This window comes from Rissa tridactyla, chromosome 1 (assembly GCF_028500815.1).
Source record: "Rissa tridactyla isolate bRisTri1 chromosome 1, bRisTri1.patW.cur.20221130, whole genome shotgun sequence".
Taxonomy (NCBI): domain Eukaryota; kingdom Metazoa; phylum Chordata; class Aves; order Charadriiformes; family Laridae; genus Rissa; species Rissa tridactyla.
The window spans coordinates 155,355,840-155,376,235 of NC_071466.1; the positions used below are offsets into that span (position 1 = coordinate 155,355,840).

General features: G+C 40.2%; 1 protein-coding gene across 7 annotated transcripts in view; it reads left to right on the forward strand.

The window, feature by feature from the left end:
• CHRM2 (cholinergic receptor muscarinic 2) overlaps positions 1 to 19,961 on the forward strand; it is a 103,600-nt gene extending 83,639 nt beyond the window's left edge. For 3 of the 7 annotated variants that reach the window (XM_054223522.1, XM_054223467.1, XM_054223514.1), the window contains one exon: positions 14,371 to 19,961. In XM_054223522.1, coding sequence (XP_054079497.1) covers positions 14,410 to 15,810 — 1,401 coding nt within the window. In that variant the 5' untranslated portion in view covers positions 14,371 to 14,409 and the 3' untranslated portion in view covers positions 15,811 to 19,961. Of the gene's footprint in view, positions 1 to 374; positions 489 to 9,375; positions 9,486 to 14,370 lie in introns of all 7 variants that reach the window. The other 4 variants (XM_054223477.1, XM_054223504.1, XM_054223487.1 and 1 more) reach the window with 3 other exon arrangements.
• The last annotated feature ends 435 nt before the right edge of the window (positions 19,962 to 20,396 follow it).

A 20,396-nucleotide genomic window follows, 5' to 3' on the forward strand; every position in this document is an offset into this window, starting at 1 on the left:
TGATTTGCATATGCATACGCATATGCATACGTGTATGCAAAGTCTTGATATGAAAAAGTCTGAGAGTCTATCTTGGACATCATTCCAGCTCAACCCATGGAGCCTGCTTAGAGATGGAAAGTTGCTTGCCTGCTCTTTGGCAAGCCCACTCTAAAATGACAACATCTGGATTGGGATCACACAGCCATTTTTCTTCCTCACTGCCGATTTTATTTTGTGGTCTTTGTAAAGTAAGAAGGAAAAAATAGCCCACTGAGAAGCAGTTATACCAAAGTATCTTAAGCCTGTTATATCATGAGCAGAAAAAAGAGGGACAAGCAGACAATCTTTCTTGTTTTATTTTTTCTTTTTTTCCTCTGAACATTTCCTTTCAGATGTCTCTTTGAAGTCACAGGCTTATAGTGTGAGTGACTGAGAGCAAGGAGCTGTGAAATGCGCCTTTGAGCCATAGACTCCTCAAAGACTATCACAAGGCATATATGACTGGGGTACGCGACATCTGCAAATCAGTGTGGCGTTATTGAGGCTTTGTTCAGCCTCAAACTCTGGGAGCTACTGAGAATCAAAAACTTCAGCAAGGGAAAATCTTTTCTCCCATCCTGATTCTATATGGGGGGGTGTCTCACTGCTACTGTGTGCAGTGTGACTTTGTTGGTGTAATTTGATTATGATGAAATAATTGAACATACACATATATTCTATAGGTAACATAATCGTTCATTATATATGCATTAATCAGGTATAATTACCATCTTCTGTTCCACTCAGCCCTGTTATTGCTCTAGTACTGGATACTTTTGCATTGTTAAAAATATACTGCTCCTTCTCTGCTGTTGTAAGGTTGTCCCTTCAAACTACCCTCACAATACACCACTCTTTATACTTATTAAAAACAATTCCTGCTCCGATGGATCTGATTCACTTCATAATGAAACACACAGATCGGCAGAACACCTCACTCCTGACGCGTGACGTCTCCTGATTCTCCACTCATGAGTCTCCTGCACTTCTCATCCCAAATAATTTCCATTACTTCTCTTACATAAAGGATATTATAAAAAGGATACTGCACCCTACTGGTAATTCTCAAATAGGGAGAAAAACAGGTGATATTATCAGTCTGTACTGATGTATTAGTTTCTTACAAACTTCAGAGAAATGCTGATGAAGGTTAGGACTTTTTCTGTAAATTGTCCAGTAGAGCCACTGATCAGCCTCACACAACATTTATCTGGAGTGGGAGGGCAGCACCATTGTGTGTCATTACAGTATCGCTTCCTGCTAGTCCCGTTAGGAGGTTTATAGGAGACTGCATGAATCTTTTTTGTCTTTCTGCATTTCAAAGTGCTCAGAGAAATGGGAGCTGAGCACTGCAAAGGAAGTAACTGTTAGACCAGAGGATGAGAAAAACAACATAGTGCGTCCTGAGGAAAATGACAGCTAGAAGACTGATCTGAACAGCAGAGGGGTGGAGAACAAGATGAGAAGACCAGAGAGGCCGAAGGGTAACCAGGTGTTGCACTAGGCAGCAAGGAAAAAATGAAAAGGGAATGAACCCCTGCCTGTCCCAGATCCAAAGGTTACAGATCAGATCCTGCTTCTCCCTAATGCAGAGCCACTGCAAAGATCTGAGGGAGGAGCGTTGCGGTTAAGGAGAGGAGATGCAGAGGCAGCACTTAGTAATACAACCAGGAGTGGGGGAAAAAAGATACCAAGTCAACTCAAATCCCTGGGACACGACTTCACAGAGAGCCGTGGCTGTTCCGTGGTGCCGAGCTGTGCCTCTGTCAGTTCAGCTGAGACAGCAGGGTTGTGGTGTGCTGGACACTAGGCTCCAGGGGTCCCTGCAGTTCAGTCACATTTTCCCTTCGTTGCTTAGTTTATGTTATTTCTTTCCATTGTATTTTTGCATGACTTGTGTTCCCCAGGGATCATGGGCAGAAATACAGAAACCCTGTGAGAAATGCCAGCTTTATCTGGAGATAAACATCTGAATCCTGCTTGATTATCTGAATCTCATACATTTTGGAGGCAGATCCATCATGGAATTGATTGCTAACGATCCCAGACCCAAGGTCATGGCTTTGCTGCAGAACTGAGCAAGAAAAGAATGATAGGGCAAAAGGGAAATAAGTTCAAGTCCACAACATAAATTTCCTGTTTCCACAGGAAACAACAAAAGCAATCTACAGAGAAAAAAATCATCTCCATAGGGAAATTAAATACATTGGAATTCCTAATTAGGGAAAGAAGGGTAACTTTAAAAAAAAAAAAAATTTCTGTTCTCTTCTCCGAAGAGGTTATGGAGGCCAAGTCCCAGTGAATGGCAGCAGAATTTAGGAAATCAAATGTTTGAATGACTATTGGAGGTGAGATTTCAGATCTTCAAGTCACTTCAGTGCTTCTACAATACTGCTCAATGCGCAAGACGTGAAGGAATGCTAGCTGATGTCTCTGTGGGCTGGCATGTGATAATACAGACAGGTACTGAAACCTAGGCTCAGTGGAGAATATCTGCTGAAAACAGGCAATAAGGGATGGCAATTTAAGATAAGGCTTTTTTGAGCTGCATGAAATTGTTTGTAAAAGATTTTCCTATTGTTTTAAACGTTCCACAGTTTCAAAGAAGAAGTTCAAAACAAAATGAAAATTGGGCTGGCTCAATAGATAGAATTGAAGGGATTTTATTTAGGAGGTTCTACTCATGTATTTGTTTATTTTGTTTCTTTTCTGCTGGGGAGAATGGAAGTGAAAAGTGGTTACCAATGTTCAAATATATTTTTTTTAAATATTAATTTTGTTGTTATTCAATTCTAACAGAAAAGATAAAAATTATTTAATTGAAAAATAGAAAGTGTCAGGAGAACTGTAAACCATGTAAATTGTCTTTTAATCCATAGGTTGTAGAAATTCATTCATATTTTTCAAAGATCCCAGGTGAATGCTCTCTCAGTACTCTTCATTTCTCTTGCAGTCACTCTTTCTTTCTTTCTCCTCATTAATTTTCTTTCTTTTTCATTCACACCTCAGTCTCGTCCCCCTTTCCTTCCTCTTGCTCTCACTCTATTGATTTTCTCTTGCCCCTTGCCTCCTGGTATGTCTTTGTTTAGGCATGTACTGGTGCCCATCAAATAGGTTTGTGCTGCGTGGAGGCACGTTGCAATGCAGCAATCGCTGCTGAGTGATTCTGCTGCTCTTGCATGGCACAGTGGGAGGGATTTAATCTCAGACATGACACCCCAGGGACTCAGCCGTTTGATGGAGGAGATTGTTTCCTAAGTACATTACCAGTTAGTATTCCTCTCAAGATAGTATTTCACTTCCCATAAGTTTGCTTTACCATCAAGTCCCAATTTAAAGAATTGTTAAGTAAAGATGAAATTAGATTGAGATAACTGGATCATGTGGGTGATACTGCAGAAGAACAGGGTAAAGTAAAACCTCAGAAAACAAAATATAATTGTTAGTAGTCTTTTCCTCCTCAGACATGTTTGCTGTGGAAAGGTGCTCTGAGATGAGGAAGCAGAAATGTCAAACTTGCAGACAATAACAGATAAGCCTGCCAAAAGGAGGAAGACAGTAATCTACAGCATAATTATGGAATTTCAGGATATTAATAAAAAAAGTTTGAGATCCTCAATACCAGAAATGGGAGAGCAACTGACTTCATGCAAGTCAAGTAATTCTACCATGATGAAAGCGATGTGGTGTTTCTGCCATGATGTGAAAGAGGTTCCCATGCAGTAAAATATAATGGCACTGTCTCTAGAATCCTGAATTTCAAAATCAACCTATTTGTCTCAAAAGTCTTTCTTCTCTTCTTTTTTTAAAAAACTCATCTTTGCATTAGAATGAAACGTGCAAGGACCATCAGGTATATTGACCACTATCACCCTATGGAAGCTCCATATCTCATACACTTCATTGCTAAAGTAACAAGATCAGTTTGCAAAACCCCATGTGGGATAACAATATTTTCTCTACACACTTGTGTCCAAGCAGTTACTGTGACAGAAGCATAAGGTTTTGTGCTTAGTAATCGTAGTAAACAGTCTCCCATCAGGGAGAAGCTGAGCTGAAGCCTTTGCACCGAGGGACAAAATTCTATGTGGCCTTTTCATGTCTCACAGTGCAGATCTATCCATACAATAATTGCCTGCTCTTCTCTCTGTGCTAGTTAATACCCCTTAGGCTTTTAAGAGTTTTGGTTTCAAATAACCCCATTTAGCACTTCTGAAACCTTGCATTTTAAATGTTCCCATTATTTTCTTTTTTGCAAACATGCAAAACGTCAAAGTTTGATGTGAACAACCTTTGCAATGTCTCTTTAAAAATCAAAATGAGCAGAGAGTTTGAGAATATTTGCTTATGCATTTTAGTTTTCCTGGCCCAGTTATGCTGAGTATATTTTTAACAGAAGGTACATGGTCAGAGACAAGTCCCCCAATTTCCTGTTATTAAGTTAACCTTGTTAAACATCACATTATTGTTAAACATAGGATAGGGGCTTCTCTTAATGCCATGGTGAATTATTCATATGCAAAGCTAAGGTATTTTACCTTGTTAAGAGTAACGGCAGCGTGTTGAGACCAATATCAGGAGCCATGCATCAGAAGCAGAATTAGATACGGATTTCTTAAACCTGTGGTGGAGTAAAAATGCAATTAGTCTGCAAGTACAGTTTATGTAATTAAAGTAGGTAGCAGTCATTAGTGAAACATAACACAGTCAGAGACTTAGAGAGCCTGTAATAATGTAGTAACTGTGAACATAAATGCTGCAGAAAAACAGCTAAATAAATATTTCCTTCCTTTGGCAAGGAATATGTAATCTTTGAAGTTCTCTATCCACAAAAGGGGAGATGATCATACAGGTTCAAGGCACACATTCATAGCTGTGATCAACATGTTTATAATTAACTATAGCAAACACCTCATTTGAGATTTTCAAACATTTTACAAACATTTTGTTAAGTATTCTTAGCAGCTTTCCATCTCTCACAAATAGACCCCTCTCAGACTGCAGAATGCGCTTGGAAATATGAATTGTTATTTGGGAATTTAGGTACCACTCTTTTCTGGTGAGGTAAAGACCTAATTACTTTTCTTCACTATTTCACTGTCACTGCCTTGAATGTGGTCTGCAGAAATACCAGCACAAAAAAGATTTAGATGCTGTCTCAGAAGCAAGTTTGAACTTGAGTTCAATTTATGCTTAAATTCTTGCAAAGAATTTGAGCCAACTCTTTATATCTGAGTCAGCTTTCTTCTCTGTGCTTCTGATCTACATCTTAGGTAAGCTGTTAAGTAAGATGGAAGATGTGTAAAAATCACCAGGATTAATGGACACAGAAGCAGAACGGACCAGATTTTCAGGTTCTTGGGAATTTCATGTAAGAGTGGCCATGGTGGAGTTACAGGAATTTTAAAAGTATTTGCTGAGTAAAGAAACCGGGTACTTTCCAAAGCAGGTTCAAGAATCATCCAGAGGTATCACAAGTGAGTCTGATGGATCAGAAGCCAGTGAATACGGAAATCACTGATAAAAGCAATGTACTAACACTATTTCCAACCAAGGGAAAAGGAAAGATTTTCACTAACTTCAGTAAGAGTCCCTTTGGGCCCTCAGTATGTTAATATTCCTGTCAGAGACACTACTGAAGGCTACAAAATCTCTGAGGAACAGTGACAGTCTCCATGGGTTTATTCAGGGTCCCAAAAGGACCTCCACGGCTGGGAGAGATTTGCAGAGATTCACTGAAATATCACAGCATCTTTGCTGGACTCGCTGGCAGGCTGAGGGAGTTAATCAGTGGTTCTTTGAGAACCGCCCCCTGTACTGTATTATAGCTCTCTGTTATTATTTCATCACCAATATTCCTTCAGGCTTTGGGAGGAAAAAAAATCATTTCAACCAGGAAAAAAACAGAAAGAGTGTGGTTTTGTGTTTTTGTTTGTTTGATTTGGTGGTATTTTGGTTTGGTTTGGTTTGGTTTGGTTTTAGATCTACCTGTACATGTTTTCAATAAGAGATGCATTTCTGTTATGCATTACCTCTAGGTATTTAGAACAAATTGTGAGCTGGTTTCATTCAGCCTTCTGAACTCTCTCCTCTTTCCCTAGCTTTGCCACTTGTCACCCAGGGACTTTGAGTAGGTCTTACAAGGTTTTTATATTTAGTAGCACAGGCATGATAGCTGATATGAGGATAATGAAGTACTGTGCCTCCAATTCACGCTGGGCTACAGAGGGAGTACTTACCTATCACGGCACTGTTCCTTCAGAGAATATATCCTGGAATCTAATGATCTTCAATTCAGTCTTAACAGAAGCTTAAATAACTCTTCTGCAGAGGGAACCTTTCTCAGGGCTGAGGACAGGTATAATTTTAGGCTGAGTTCTGGTATGAGTATTTTATCTGAAGTGCTTGAAGAAGATAGTTATAGAAGCATAGAATCGTAGAATGATAGAATGTTTTGGGTTGGAAGGGACCTTAAAGATCATCTAGTTCCAACACCCCTGCCATGGGCAGGGACACCTCCCACTAGACCAGGCTGCTCAAAGCCCCATCAAGCCTGGCCTTGAACACCTCCAGGGATGAGGCACCCACAATTTCCCTGGGCAACTTGTTCCAGTGTATTACCACCCTCACAGTAAGGAATTTCTTAATAATATCTAATCTAAATTTCCCCTCTTTCAGTTTGAAACCATTACCCCTCGTCCTATCACCACACTCCCTGATAAAGAGTCCCTCCCCATCTTTCCTGTAGGCCCCCTTTCTGTTCTTAAAGTGCTAGTTAAGTAGGAAGGGCTATGAAAGGAGGTTGTAGTGAGGTGGGTGTCAGTCTCTTTTCCCAAGTGATAGGGCAAGATGAAATGCCGTAGTCAGATAAAATTTGTCTTGTTGGGGTTCACTGGTATGAGGACCTTCAGTCAACTGAGGGGAAACTGCAACTTGTCGCTTTGATCTTCCTTTTCTAGATAGCCTATAAGCTCTGCAAGTGGAAATCAGCATGGAATGCGTGTGTGGCATAAGCTTGTTCCTAGTTTTGCCACCTTTTGATGACACCAGTCACTGTTCTGATCCATTTACAACCTACTCTGAAACATGTTGAGCTAGATCATGCCCAAAGTGACAACTAAATATTACTGGTTGCAGTGGGTAAGCTCAGGCATGTGTGTCTGTGCAGTGGTTAACCCAGCCTGATTATGCGTCAGTATTCTGACTGCAACAAGAATATCTAACTGTAAAGGTTTCAGAATTTCATCAAATTATATCTCTGCTCCTTAATTCCAATAAAAAGTACATTGTAATTTAAAGTGGGGCTCCTTCCTCTGAGAGATAAGTAAGCATCTAAATTTTCAAAATATTTTGAAGCCAACCTACTGCTTGAAATGATTGCTTTGCATGGCAGCTGCCTTTCTGTGCCTCTAGATGGAGATCCTATCCATTTAACTCAACCCTCTAGAGAGAACTGTGGGATGTTTCAATACGAGCTCCATTTTGCCCTTCATGCTCCATAGACCAAAAATTACTTTTTTCTCTGATTTCTGGGTTATAAAATTATTTTGATCTTAGTAACTAGATTTCCAGACTCCCACACTTCACAGCTTACCAGAAGAAAGGAAAAAAAATCCTATTCTGTTCTAGCTTTCCAAAGCGAAGGTGTCCTGAACTATTAGCTTTGCCTGAAATGTAATGGTGAAGCACTCTGTCTTTTCAACTTCCATTCTGCAATTTGCCTCTAGCTTTTAAGAACCTCTGACAAGCTGAGGTGCACAGTATTGCAGGTAGGACAGAAGAAATTATATAGACCATTGTATTCAGTCATTTCTGCCATTTGGGCAACCACATTATATGGTTCCACCAGAGCGTTGAGAAAAGCCTTGCCATAACTTCACCAGGAGACTAGGCTATTTGCTCACTGGTTTGGGACCAAGGGTTCTTTATATACAATCCCAGCAAGAATAAGGAGGCACGTGAGTGAAGTTATCTCCTCTAGCCCAGGAGGTAAAAATCACTTTTTGTAGATCAAAACCAGTTAGATAAAACCATACCTATTAAGCGTATTTTTCAGGTTTGCCCAATGCATTAAGATGCAGAATTTAACTTGGAATGATGTCAGCTGCCTAAAGACCAAATGCAAATTCTCTCTTGATTACACAGGTCCTGAAAAACAAAGACTTATCTGCAGCCAAAACTATATTTACAAAAAGATATCAATAGATTAAGTGCTCTAATACCAGTGGGTCACTATCAGCATAAAAATAGTAATAGTAACAACAACCATACCAATATAGTAATAATACATAATTAACCAGACCTTTGAGGAAAAACTGCTTCCTTTTGGTTATTTCCTGAAACTAGAGACATTATTGTATTTTTTTTTGTCTAAACTACCTATATTTTTCTTTGTGTGAATTTGTATCAGAAACAGTGTGGCCAGCAGGAACAGGGAAGCGGTCATCCCCCTGTACTTGGCACTGGTGAGGCCCCACCTCAAATAATGTGTTCAATTTTGGGCCCCTCACTACAAGAAAGACATTGAGGTGCTGGAGCATGTCCAAAAAAGAGCAATGAAGCTGGTGTATGGTCTAGAACACAAGGCTTGTGAGAAGCAGCTGAGGGAGCTGCTGTTCAATCTGAAGAAAAGGAGGCTGAGGAGAGACCTTATAGCTCTCTACAACTACCTGGAAGGAGGCTGTAGCAAGGTGGGGATCAGTCTCTTCTCCCAGGTAATAAGTAATAGGACAAAAGGAAACTACCTTAGCTTGCACCAAGGGAAGTTTAGACTGGATATTAGAAAAAATTCTTCACTGAAAGCATTGTGAAGCATTGGAACGGGCTTCCCAGGGAAGTGGTTAAGTCACCATCCCTGGAGGTTTTTAAAAGATGTGTAGATGTGGTGCTGAGGGACATGGTTTAGTGGTGGACTTGTCAGTGTTAGGTTTACAGTTGGACTCAATGATCTTAAACATCTATTTCAACCTAAATGATTCCGTGATTTTGAATACAAACCAGTTGGGCTCATGGCACTATATTTACCAGTTTCAGGCTAGTAGAGCAGCAGTGAGCAAGATGTAGTTAACAGCTCTACAAATGCTCAGGCCCTAACAATAGCACTGAGGCAGGAGTGTTGATGCCAGCTCTGCCACCTACTCACGTATAGTTCCCTGCTGCTTTTGGGGGAGTATTTTTATTTTTGCTTTTTTTCAATTGTCATTAGTGGAATGGTGCTAGTCTGCTTTTGTTAATGTTCTATGACTCTGATCTACTTGTTGTTTCAAGATATGTGCAGAAATTGTTTATTTTGCCCTTAGGTACCCTTCATAATAAGTAGATCCAGACAGGCCCACAGAATATCTTTTTTTGTAGGACATGTGTTGATTGAGAAAAACAAAAGTGCATGAAAATGGGAAGAATGGACCACACCGAGGCAGTAACACTTTGCAAAGATGTTTCTAGTTTCAAATGGATTGCAGAAGGTAACCATGTGGTGAAGACTTTAGTCTTCTGATATTTGGGAATTTTCTGAAATGTTGTGGGTTTGTTTCTTTTTTCCAAAAGCCTTGACTAGATTTATAATCTCTCTTAAAGTCTGTAATAAATTCTGACTAACATGCCTAGTATACTTGTCCTGGGCTTAGGGGTTTTGTTTCTCTCTTTTTTGTCACACTGTGGCTTTAAATGGTGCCAGGAAGGAATTTAGAATCAAAACCGGTGCAGTTCAGCATCAAAATCAATTCAGGAAAAAAATAAATCTGTTATTGCTACAGCAAAAATCAAATCCAATTTACATAGGTCCGGACTGGAGAGGAACTGGATCAAAGAGGAGAAGTTAAAAAAGTATATTTTCCTTTTGTTTGAGAGCTGAATGATGAAAAGTGCTCAGAGTAGCAATGCACATAGGTTCCAGGGTAATCCCATTTAAATCACAAATATAAGTTTCAGGTACAGATAGTTTGTTTCCTCTTTCATGCCTTGACCTTCATATGGCTTCAGAGGATTCAAAGAAGCCATTAAATCCTTACCATATTTAACTTGGCAATATGCATAACGCCGAGGAGGGATTTGTCTAACAAGCTTTGACAGGCATGGCGTATCAGCCATTTTTTTCAATATACACAACATTTCCATAGTCTGTTTTGAGACAGATGTTGGAGATATATTCTAAATTTAAAGTTAGTTATTGCTACAAGATTCATCTGCACCAAAGGGATGGGATCGTGTCAGAGCAAGTGGAAAGCACAGTCAGCAAGATGTAGTACCTAAGTACCTCCTGTTTGAGGATCATGATCCTAAGGGTGACATGCAGTCCATGTTCCTTCTCCTTGCCCTCCTGTTTCTGCAGGCCTCCTCCTCATGGTCTGCAGTGGAATGGGATGAACACCCTCAATGGCATAATTTTTCTTCCTCACACTCACGGCCGCTCCCTTTTACACTGAACCAGTTTGCAGATTTCACCCATCAGACCTGTTGCTGTTCCAAGAAATCTCTAGGGAGGTAAATGAAGGAAAGCGAAGCACACCATGGCTGTCAGCATACTCTGAAGGTTTACTCCAGCCTGTGCCAGCCTGGACTACTTTTCTCCTTGCAAGTGCTAATAATAGTCCAGGTCAACCCACCTGTGCCCTGCTTCTGCCTGTCTACTACTCATGGCAAAATGACCTGGCATCACACCAGGCCAAAAGTACATGAACCTTCTAGCCCACCAAATGCCCCGGTTCTGCCCCAAACCCATGTCTAGTTAAGAGAAGTGAAGGGAATCATTTTCAGCACTATGAATTCTTTAGAGGGGAGAAAATACTGCACTGGAAATATTTCCAACTACATATCAAATATCAAGCAATGAATTATTTTATATGTGGATTTCTTGGCTTTGGGCATTTTCCGTGCAACGATTATGGTGTTTGCATTCCACAAAGTCATATATATTTTAAAATATATTCCAGAAAATGAACTTGATTTGTTTTCAGGTCACAAGAGAAATTTCTTGCCTTTTCTGGGTATTGTCTCTTTAGCAAGAATGCATTTAGTATACACGGATAAATTATGGTAGCCCACGGGAGTCAGTGACATATTGTGCAACTCACACAAACACTCATGGGCTTGCAGAGGAGCGCTCTGTTTGTTGAAGAATAAGATCTGGTACTTCTCATAACGGGAGGTCATATTACCTTAAAATGCCTCTGCCCCGTAGGTCTGCCTGATGAATAACATCTGTTCCCATAACAACTGCCTCTCCAGCAGAAGAGATGGACTCTGTGGCATGACAAAAACAAAAGCAGTCCACAGGCAGTCCTGTACCAAGGGAGAAAGCGGACACAATAAGAAACAGAAACCTCACTATGGGCCTGATTCAAACCCTACTGGAGCCAACAGGAAGAAGTCCAGGAAATTTCAGGGGCTCTTGGGTTAGGAAGCATGCATACCCCTGTCTCTGCTCATGTAGTGGTAGTACTATCAGCAGCAATGATACGTGTCAGTTGAAATCAAATGTTTCTCCAGCCCTATACCTTCTCGTCAACACACACAGCAAAACATGGTTCACTTAACAATCATACTGATGCAAGCAAAGGAAGATTTTACTGGAGTAAGTGATAGCAGGTATGTTTCTCCTACTACATATATATACCTAAGAAAGCCATAATGGTCAATGCGATGTGCAGTCCGGAACTACCGGACTCCTTATGGCAGGAAAGTTTTGTGCAAAGAGAGATCACTGGGAAAGGGACTCCTCAGTTTGCTTCCATTCAAAAGAACATAGTGAAATCCTATTCCTAACAAGTACAATTAGCTTTTAGCTCTCATCCAACTCCTTGCACAGAAGACAATAAAATCCAGAGAATTTATACTGATTTACCAATATTTCCACTGGAAGTGGGTAAAAAAATCAGCTGAAAAGAGTTAGGAATAAAGTTAGCTGGGAGGTGGTAATTTGGTTTCACAACAAGTTTTAAGGTTTTAAGATGAATTTTAGTTCTTCAGTAGAATGAAAACAAAACCACTGAACATTTTTTCAAAATTAAATTGTAGAAAAACACCTGTTTTCTTATCATAAAGCACCATTTTTTCAGCTCTGATCCTCTCTCTCACTCTCTTCCCTTCTTGCTCCCCCTCTCACTCTCTGTCACCAGAGGTAGCTGCAGAGCCCTAGATCACAACCTCTTTCGGCTGAAATTTTTCTGAAATCAATACATCTCCGTGAGTTGTTTTGCCTTTTCATCAAAAATGCATTCTGTCAAGAATGTCCATAAACAACTCTGCTTCGAGAAGTTCTTAGCTTGTCCCAAAAAAATTGATATCTTACATGTCTAACTGGATAGCCAGCTGCTCAGCTGTGAGGTTTTGGGTGAAAAGCACACAGTGAATTGCTGAAATGACAGTCCTATATATTAAAGAAGTCTGGGCTTTTCTCCTGTCTATTTTTTACACAGACTGTAAATTCTATTATATTGCCCTCAGCCTATTCTTACTATACAAAGCACATATTTAATTAAAGCATTCCTCCTCACACTTTTGCTCTCTTGAACCTGATCCCAAGGATTTTAGGGATGTACCTGTGAACAGGTAGCAAGAAAAAAATGTATGTCTAGCCTTATGTTGCTCTATTTATTCATGTATTCACTTCAACATGGAATTGGCAAACAAATCTTAGCTGTTTTTTAAACCAAAGGCAAATGCATGAGCCCCACCTTCTGCAGTTGTATTTCTTTAAGTGTAAATTACAAGATTACAAAGTGGCCTCAGACAGAAAACCTTTACCCTGGTATAGCTTTTTGATTTTTCCACAGAGACAGACTTGCTTATTTTTCTTAGAGGTCAGAAGGGTTTTTGCTGTTGTGCTGACATTTTGCATCATCTTCTTCCTGTTGCATATAAGAAAAATATGCAGTGATGAAATGACACTGAAAATGCGTTGCTCTGTTTAAGTGACATGGATTGTATATATGTGTACATCAGCAGGTTAGTCACAGGGGCCAGAGAAAGATTCCTTAATTGCTGCTGTATGGAGGAGCCAAGCATAACTGAATTTTTTTGTCTTCCTTTGATTGCACCCCCACTTTTAGAAGCTCTGTATTAAAGTGATGCCTTACAGGTGGGGAAAAAAGGAGAATATTCCAATTAGACACAACCTAACTCCTCTGTTACATCTGGCCTTCGTGCCTCAACAATCCCTTGAGCATAGCTCATAAATAAGGAATGGTCGGAGACTAGCTGTACAATTCCAGTGCATTTGATTGACTTACAGGGGATGCACAAAAAGATAGTATGTATCCTTAAGGCGAAAGCATGTGCTATTTTCTTGGTCTTCTATCAAATGTATATTTCTAGCACTTTAATTACTATTTATTGAGTACTGCTGCTAGGTTATACAAGGCATACATTGCTGTGTATAAAGAAAACGGATTTCAAAACGGTATCATTACCCTGCTATCCATTTCATACCTTTTGTCATAGCTTTATATGATACAGATTTAAAAGAATGTGATTTGAAAAAACTGAGAGAAGTACAAGCAAGCAAGCACCAAGAGAAAACCTCATCATGTTGAAAAAAAAGCAAACAACAATCCTTTTTCCAGGTACAAATAGTCAAGAGGATGTAAAAATCACTTTAGTCTCACTGAAATGAAAAAAAACCCACAAACTTGTACACATCTAACTAGATAGCCAGGTGTTCATCTGAGGTGAGTTTCCTAATTCTATTGACTTCAATAGACCTACCCTTTTTTGTTTATTGGGAGGCTCATAACTTTAGTTTGATGGAGTGCCAAAATCTCTGCAAGTGTTGACAGAAGAAGTAACTGCGGTGTAAAAAAATGAATGAGACATGATACAAACTTGTTCCGTAACCCTCTAAGAAGGATAAAGAGGTGGAACATGACGGAAAGATGGAAACACAAGTCACCTTTGTGTGCCCCGGCTCCTGGTAAATCACATCTTCACCTCAGGTTATAAGAACAGCATCCCCTTATGACTGGATTTTCTTTTATTTGGAATAGGGTTTGAAATGAGCAAAGTGAACTATTTGTTGGTAGGAAAGAAATCAACATTCATATCTGGTTCCAAAATTTTCAAATCATTAATAGCTGTATAACAAAACAAAGGGAAAAATGAATCTGAGAACTTAAAAATCTAGATCTGGATTCAAATGTTGTGTCTTTGTTGTATTTAGAGATATCTTATTGGTATGTTATTCCTAAGAGAATATCTGATGTTGCAAGGTGTTTTCATTAGCCAAAGCTTACTCGTCCTTCTGCACACATCTTCTACCTTTAAACTCTTTCCAAGTAGTTTTTCTAGGATCCATTTCCTAAGAGCAAAGGGACTAACTTCACAATGGTATCTGTTTTGTTTTTTCCTCTGCAGGCTTAAGTGTTAATTGGGTACCTTGTTAGCAGAACAGAAATGAACAACTCAACGTACATAAACTCTTCCACTGAAAATATGATGGCTCTGGAGAGCCCCTATAAAACAGTTGAGGTGGTCTTCATCGTCCTGGTAGCAGGGTCTCTCAGTCTAGTCACCATAATTGGGAACATCCTGGTCATGGTGTCAATCAAAGTCAACAGGCACCTACAGACTGTCAACAACTATTTCCTGTTCAGCTTGGCCTGCGCTGACTTGATCATTGGCATCTTTTCTATGAACCTATATACCCTCTACACTGTGATAGGCTACTGGCCCTTAGGGCCTGTGGTGTGCGACCTCTGGCTGGCTCTTGACTATGTGGTCAGCAACGCCTCTGTAATGAACCTCCTCATTATCAGCTTTGACAGATACTTTTGTGTCACCAAGCCTCTGACATATCCTGTAAAGCGGACCACTAAGATGGCAGGCATGATGATTGCAGCTGCATGGGTGCTCTCCTTCATCCTGTGGGCCCCTGCAATTCTCTTCTGGCAGTTTATTGTGGGAGGAAGGACTGTCCCAGATGGGGATTGCTACATCCAGTTTTTTTCCAATGCTGCCGTCACTTTTGGCACTGCCATTGCAGCCTTCTATTTGCCTGTTATCATCATGACTGTCCTTTACTGGCAAATCTCTCGAGCCAGTAAGAGTCGGATAAAGAAAGGGAAAAAGGAAGCTGCCCAAAACCAAGATACGGTTTCCCCCAGCCTTGTCCAAGGTAAAATAGTGAAACCAAACAATAACAACATCCCAACCAGTGGGGATGGGTTGGAGCACAGCAAAATTCAGAATGGAAAAACCACTGAAGAGACTGTGACAGAGAACTGTGTTCAAGGGGAGGAAAAGGAGAGCTCCAACGACTCCACCTCTGTCAGTGTTGTTGCTTCCAACATGAAAGAGGATGAAGCTGCCAAAGATGCCAGCCAGGCTTCTGCCTCCCAAGACCATCTCAAAGTGGAGAACTCCAAGCTGACATGCATCAGGATAGTCACCAAGTCCCAAAAGGGTGACTGTTCTGCCCCCACCAACACTACTGTGGAGATTGTAGGCAGCAACGGGGAGGAAAAGCAGAACAGTGTAGCCCGGAAAATTGTTAAGATGACAAAGCAGCCAGCCAAAAAGAAACCACCTCCTTCTAGAGAGAAGAAAGTGACAAGGACTATTTTGGCCATCCTTCTGGCCTTCATCATCACCTGGACACCATACAATGTGATGGTGCTCATCAACAGCTTCTGCACATCCTGCATCCCCGGCACTGTATGGACCATAGGTTATTGGCTCTGTTATATCAACAGCACCATTAACCCTGCTTGTTATGCGCTCTGCAATGCCACTTTCAAGAAGACCTTTAAGCACCTTCTTATGTGTCATTACAAGAATATAGGAGCAACAAGGTAAAAATAATAATAATAATAAAAATAATAATGGAAAGGGTGAAGAAGTTTCAAATTCAATTAAAAAAAACCCCACAATGTCACAGCACTTTATGCTCTTCTACGGAATGTGCAATCCAAGATGTTAGTGGAAATACTGACATGGGGCATCAGCTCCACCCCTGAGAACTACACTTAAAAACATTTATTAATCATTGAAAATAAATCTTGAGGACATGGGTATGTTTGAGGAATTATTCAAGTATGTGGACTGGAGGCATAGTTCCTTGCTTTTTGAGAGTATTCTGCAGAAGGGCTTTAGAGTCTACGATTTTTTGTCATTCTGTGTAAAATACTTGTTCTCCTTTTTTTTTTTTTCTTGTGTCTGTTTAATATGTCTTCATCTAGGGGAAAAAAAGGGAAATTTTAACAATAACTGTGTGGAAGAGTCATAGGAGTTTGGAAGATCCTTACATAATCTGAATGGATCACAGTAGAAGGTTTCTAAAGCTCAAAGTTGTCTAAGGTTTTTTTGTCACCATTATGTAAGAACCTTAATGTTAGGTAAATCATAATGAAAGTTATTTTATGTTGTTTATGACACTACCATTTCAAAAACTTCATCAGTTCTGAAAGTGTTCTTATGCTCAACATGTAACCATTGCCTAACCTGTTTATCGTTCAAGGTCTGCCACTGGCCCCCTCCTAGGGGCTTTTTTTCTGTGATTCCTTCATCGCTTCAAGGTAAAAGTGAAAAAAAAGCGGTCTTTTCCAGACTGCTACATCCCAAGACTATTTCAGCATCTGTGTAAACCAAAGCTTTTGAGACAATTTTGTTCAGTTTGTTTGTCATATAATATCCACCCGTGGATTTGTCTTTTACCTCCATCAAGCTTTTCTTCCGTTTTGTACCTTACTTGTCTAGGGCACGAAGATTGAATATCTAAAGAAGTTGTAGATTCAAAGGTCTCACCCAGTCAGTCACCATGGTGGCCAAACAAAGGGCCTCAGCTAAAGAATAGAAACAAGGTTATTACTAGGAAGGTTACATCCTTTTAAAGCTGGATGTACAGATGAAGCGGTATGCTGAGGCTCCACAGAATGAGTAGTTAATATTAGATGACTATGCTCTTGATGAGTCAAAAGATGATTCACATTTGTTTATTGGGGAAAAGAATAAGACGGACTGACATGCCCATATGGATCAAGCTCTGCCTAAGCCCTTAGTGTGAAACCAAGGGCCTTCCTAGGTGTATCCTGGACAAGAGGTTTACTTTGTGGAAAAGATACTGGCTACGTTGCCTTTTGAACCAGCTGGGAGCAATATTTTCGCTATAAGCCAAGGGATAATGCTAACAAAAAGGCAGAGAAGAAAACAGTGATTACACAAAAACAGATGATGAAACAGTCTGGATGCAGGGCTGGCAGACGTAAGGTCCAGATATTATCTGCTACTCCACACCAGCTCAAATTCAGATTCTTTCTGCCTGGCAAAGAATTTACAATTTCAAAGTTTGATATTTATTGTAGCACAACTGAGCACTGTGTGGATTGGACAAAGCGTATCAGATTGCTGAAAACAGCAATTGTCTGTGAGTTATGCATACTCTAGTTACCTCCTTTTTAGTAGCTCTAACTTCCAGACATTGGTGAAGGTACACCTACAGATTTTGTTACCCAAAAAAGTAGTTTGCTGCATAGACAGTGTCCTGAGAGACTGTCTTCTGGAGTGAAAGCCACCTACCAAATAGGACACCAAATCATTCTGTTATTTCATGCACATTATTTCATGTACGTTAGAGTCTTCCAAAACGCACTTCAAAATAACAGCCTTCAAGATTACAGGGAAATTAGTCTTGTGGACAAGTTTTACATTTGACAAGCTTATTGAAACGCAGTGTCAAAGCAGTTTGGCAATATGACAATTTTCATGTTTCAAAGTACAAGTTCCTAGCAGAAAGTGAAAATGAGGAGGATTAAACTGCAGTAAATTAAGGCCACATTAAACTCAGGATTAATGTGTCTTAATACGCATTCATTGATTTTATACCCTTAGTGATTTCATCCTAATATATCTAAGTATCTCCATGCAGCCAAGAATCTAATTTTGCAACTCTCACTCGCCTTAAGTCATATTTACTATCACTATTTTGATCTTCTTCCTTGTAAGGAAGAATAACTCGATGATAAGGCTTGCAAAACTGAGTGCTGCTTGTCTTTCAAAACTACATTCACTAGGCTTATCTTGACAGGTCAAAGGAAAGACTTACATTATCATTTCTAGACCATTTATTCTCCTACAGTGTTAAAAATCCTGATAGCAATCAAAGATAAAATTATTCTAAATCTTACTTCTTTAGAAGAGCTTTGTAAGAGAAGCACATCTGCTGCTTGCTTTCAGCAAGTGCTGTATCAATAGTACAGATACTCAAATTGGGAAATCATGGTTTGTATATTTTTATTTAATCTTTTAACTCCAGCTTTCCAGCAGGTCTGCAAATCCTTTGTTCTGACCTTTGATATTTTGACCTTTGATATTCTGACCTTGTTCATAAATTATGAATTCTTCTAACAACTAAGGACAATTCTACAGGTTAAGTGCAACATATAGATTACAATTATATTTTTTCATCATGTGATGTGATGACACTCAAAATACCATGCTGAAAAAAAAATATTTTTGGGACAGTGTTCATGGAAAAAAAAAAAGAAAAAGAAAGCCCTTCAGTGTAAAGTTTTCTAGGACATCTCCCTAGCATCACCCCTGCATTTGATCCTAAAGGACAAGATGCTTTGGTTTGCGTTATAGTATATTTAAAAGTCTTGCAGGACACACAATCCAGTGTGTGTCTTGTGTTTTCACCTCGTACCAGTTCAATGAAAAAAATATTTCCGTAGTAGATCCACATTCACAGCCAATTAACAATGTAAAAATACATGACACGCACCTTCGTACGTGCACACAGGCATACAAACACACACGCCAACATGGTTTATACGCATGGAAAATAATCATCTAACATTCAAGCCATTGCATGGGATTGTGTCTGTGTTGCACTCTCTGGCAGCTGGTGGGAGATGCAGAGCCAACACTTACTCATGACACTGTCTACCCCCTCCTGGAGGCAGAGAGGAGAAAAAGCCTTGCCTTGAGATACTGGGAACCTCTCAGGTCTTCAGATGATTGTGGCTCAGTAAGACAAAAACTGGGATGATCTTTCAGAGCCGCATAATGATTTGTTCTTTCGAACGTCTTTTGAGCTCTCATGTCTTTCCTTTGTGTCCCAAATCACGTTCACCAGGTTTCACTTCCCTTCTGAGTGATAGTTCTGCAAGATGTAGATGTCGGTCTTGAAGAGCAGCACTCCCTGGGTACCCACTCCGGCTTCCCTGGCTGTCACCTGTGCCCTGTCGCCCCCAAGGCCCCAGGTGGCCCTGCTGCTGGTGCTGCCATGTCTTCACCTTGGGCTTGGCCAGAGGATCCCAGCGGCATGTCCACACCATGTGCTGTGCTGGCCACTTCTGTTTCACATAGAAATTGAGCAAACTGTACAGGTGACTCATGAAGAAAAAAACAAACAAACAAACAAACAAACATCAATGAAAAAAAATGTAACTAGCACTTCTTGCCCTCCTTTTTTCTTCCTTTTAACTATTTCCAGAAACAGACTAAAACTGAAAAGGCCCAACCAACCTTTGACTGTAGCCCTGCTGCAGCAGGGGCTGTCATGTCAGCAGCCTGTCGGGAGTGACTTGTACTGTCACAGGCCAGCCCTACCTTCACTCTCCAGGGAGAGGACAACAGCCTGAAGATATGTCAATCCAACTGGCATCTTTTCTGAGTATTAAAGACAACTATGGTTAAAAGAAAGAAAAAAAAAAAAGGAAAAAAGAAAGAATGAAAGAAAGAAAGAAAGAAAAAAGCTGACGTAAGGTTGAGAAATCTGTTTTCCAGTGAGGACAAAACCCAAGAAAAAATTCTGTCAGCCTTCTGTTTGGGATTTTCATTTGATTTATTAGGAATCATGAGGATCTGTTTAGAGACAGCAAAGTGTTTGAACACCACCTGATGAAAAATAGTCCAAAGCCAACAGACACATCTATATAAGTCAGATTGCTCTTTCTTTCTTTCTCTTTCCTTCCTTCCTTCCTTCCTTCCCTCCTTCCTTCCTTCCCTCCTTCCTTCCTTCCCTCCTTCCTTCCTTCCTTCCTTCCTTCCTTCCTTCCTTCCTTCCTTCCTTCCTCCCTTCCTTTTTCTCTATTTCTTTCTTTATTTCTTTCTCTCTCTCTTTCTCTTTTTCTCTTTTTTCTTTTTCTCTCTTTCTATCTTTCTGTCTTCCTTCCCTTTCTTTCCTCCTTTCTTCCTTCCTGTCTCACAAATGCTCATCACAACAGGAGTGTTCAAATGGACCCCGGGGATCAGTTGTTTGTCATCCACAAAGCGTGAAGGGGACAAAAGCAAGTGTTAAATCTATCAGCCCTCTGTTTTGTATTTTTCTGGTGGAGGAAAACATATTGACAAGAGGAGGAATCTTTAGCGAGCATGGCTGTGGTGAGAACAGCCCACACACCAGTGAGGAAACCCTCGGGGTGTCCCAGCTGCTCCTGGCC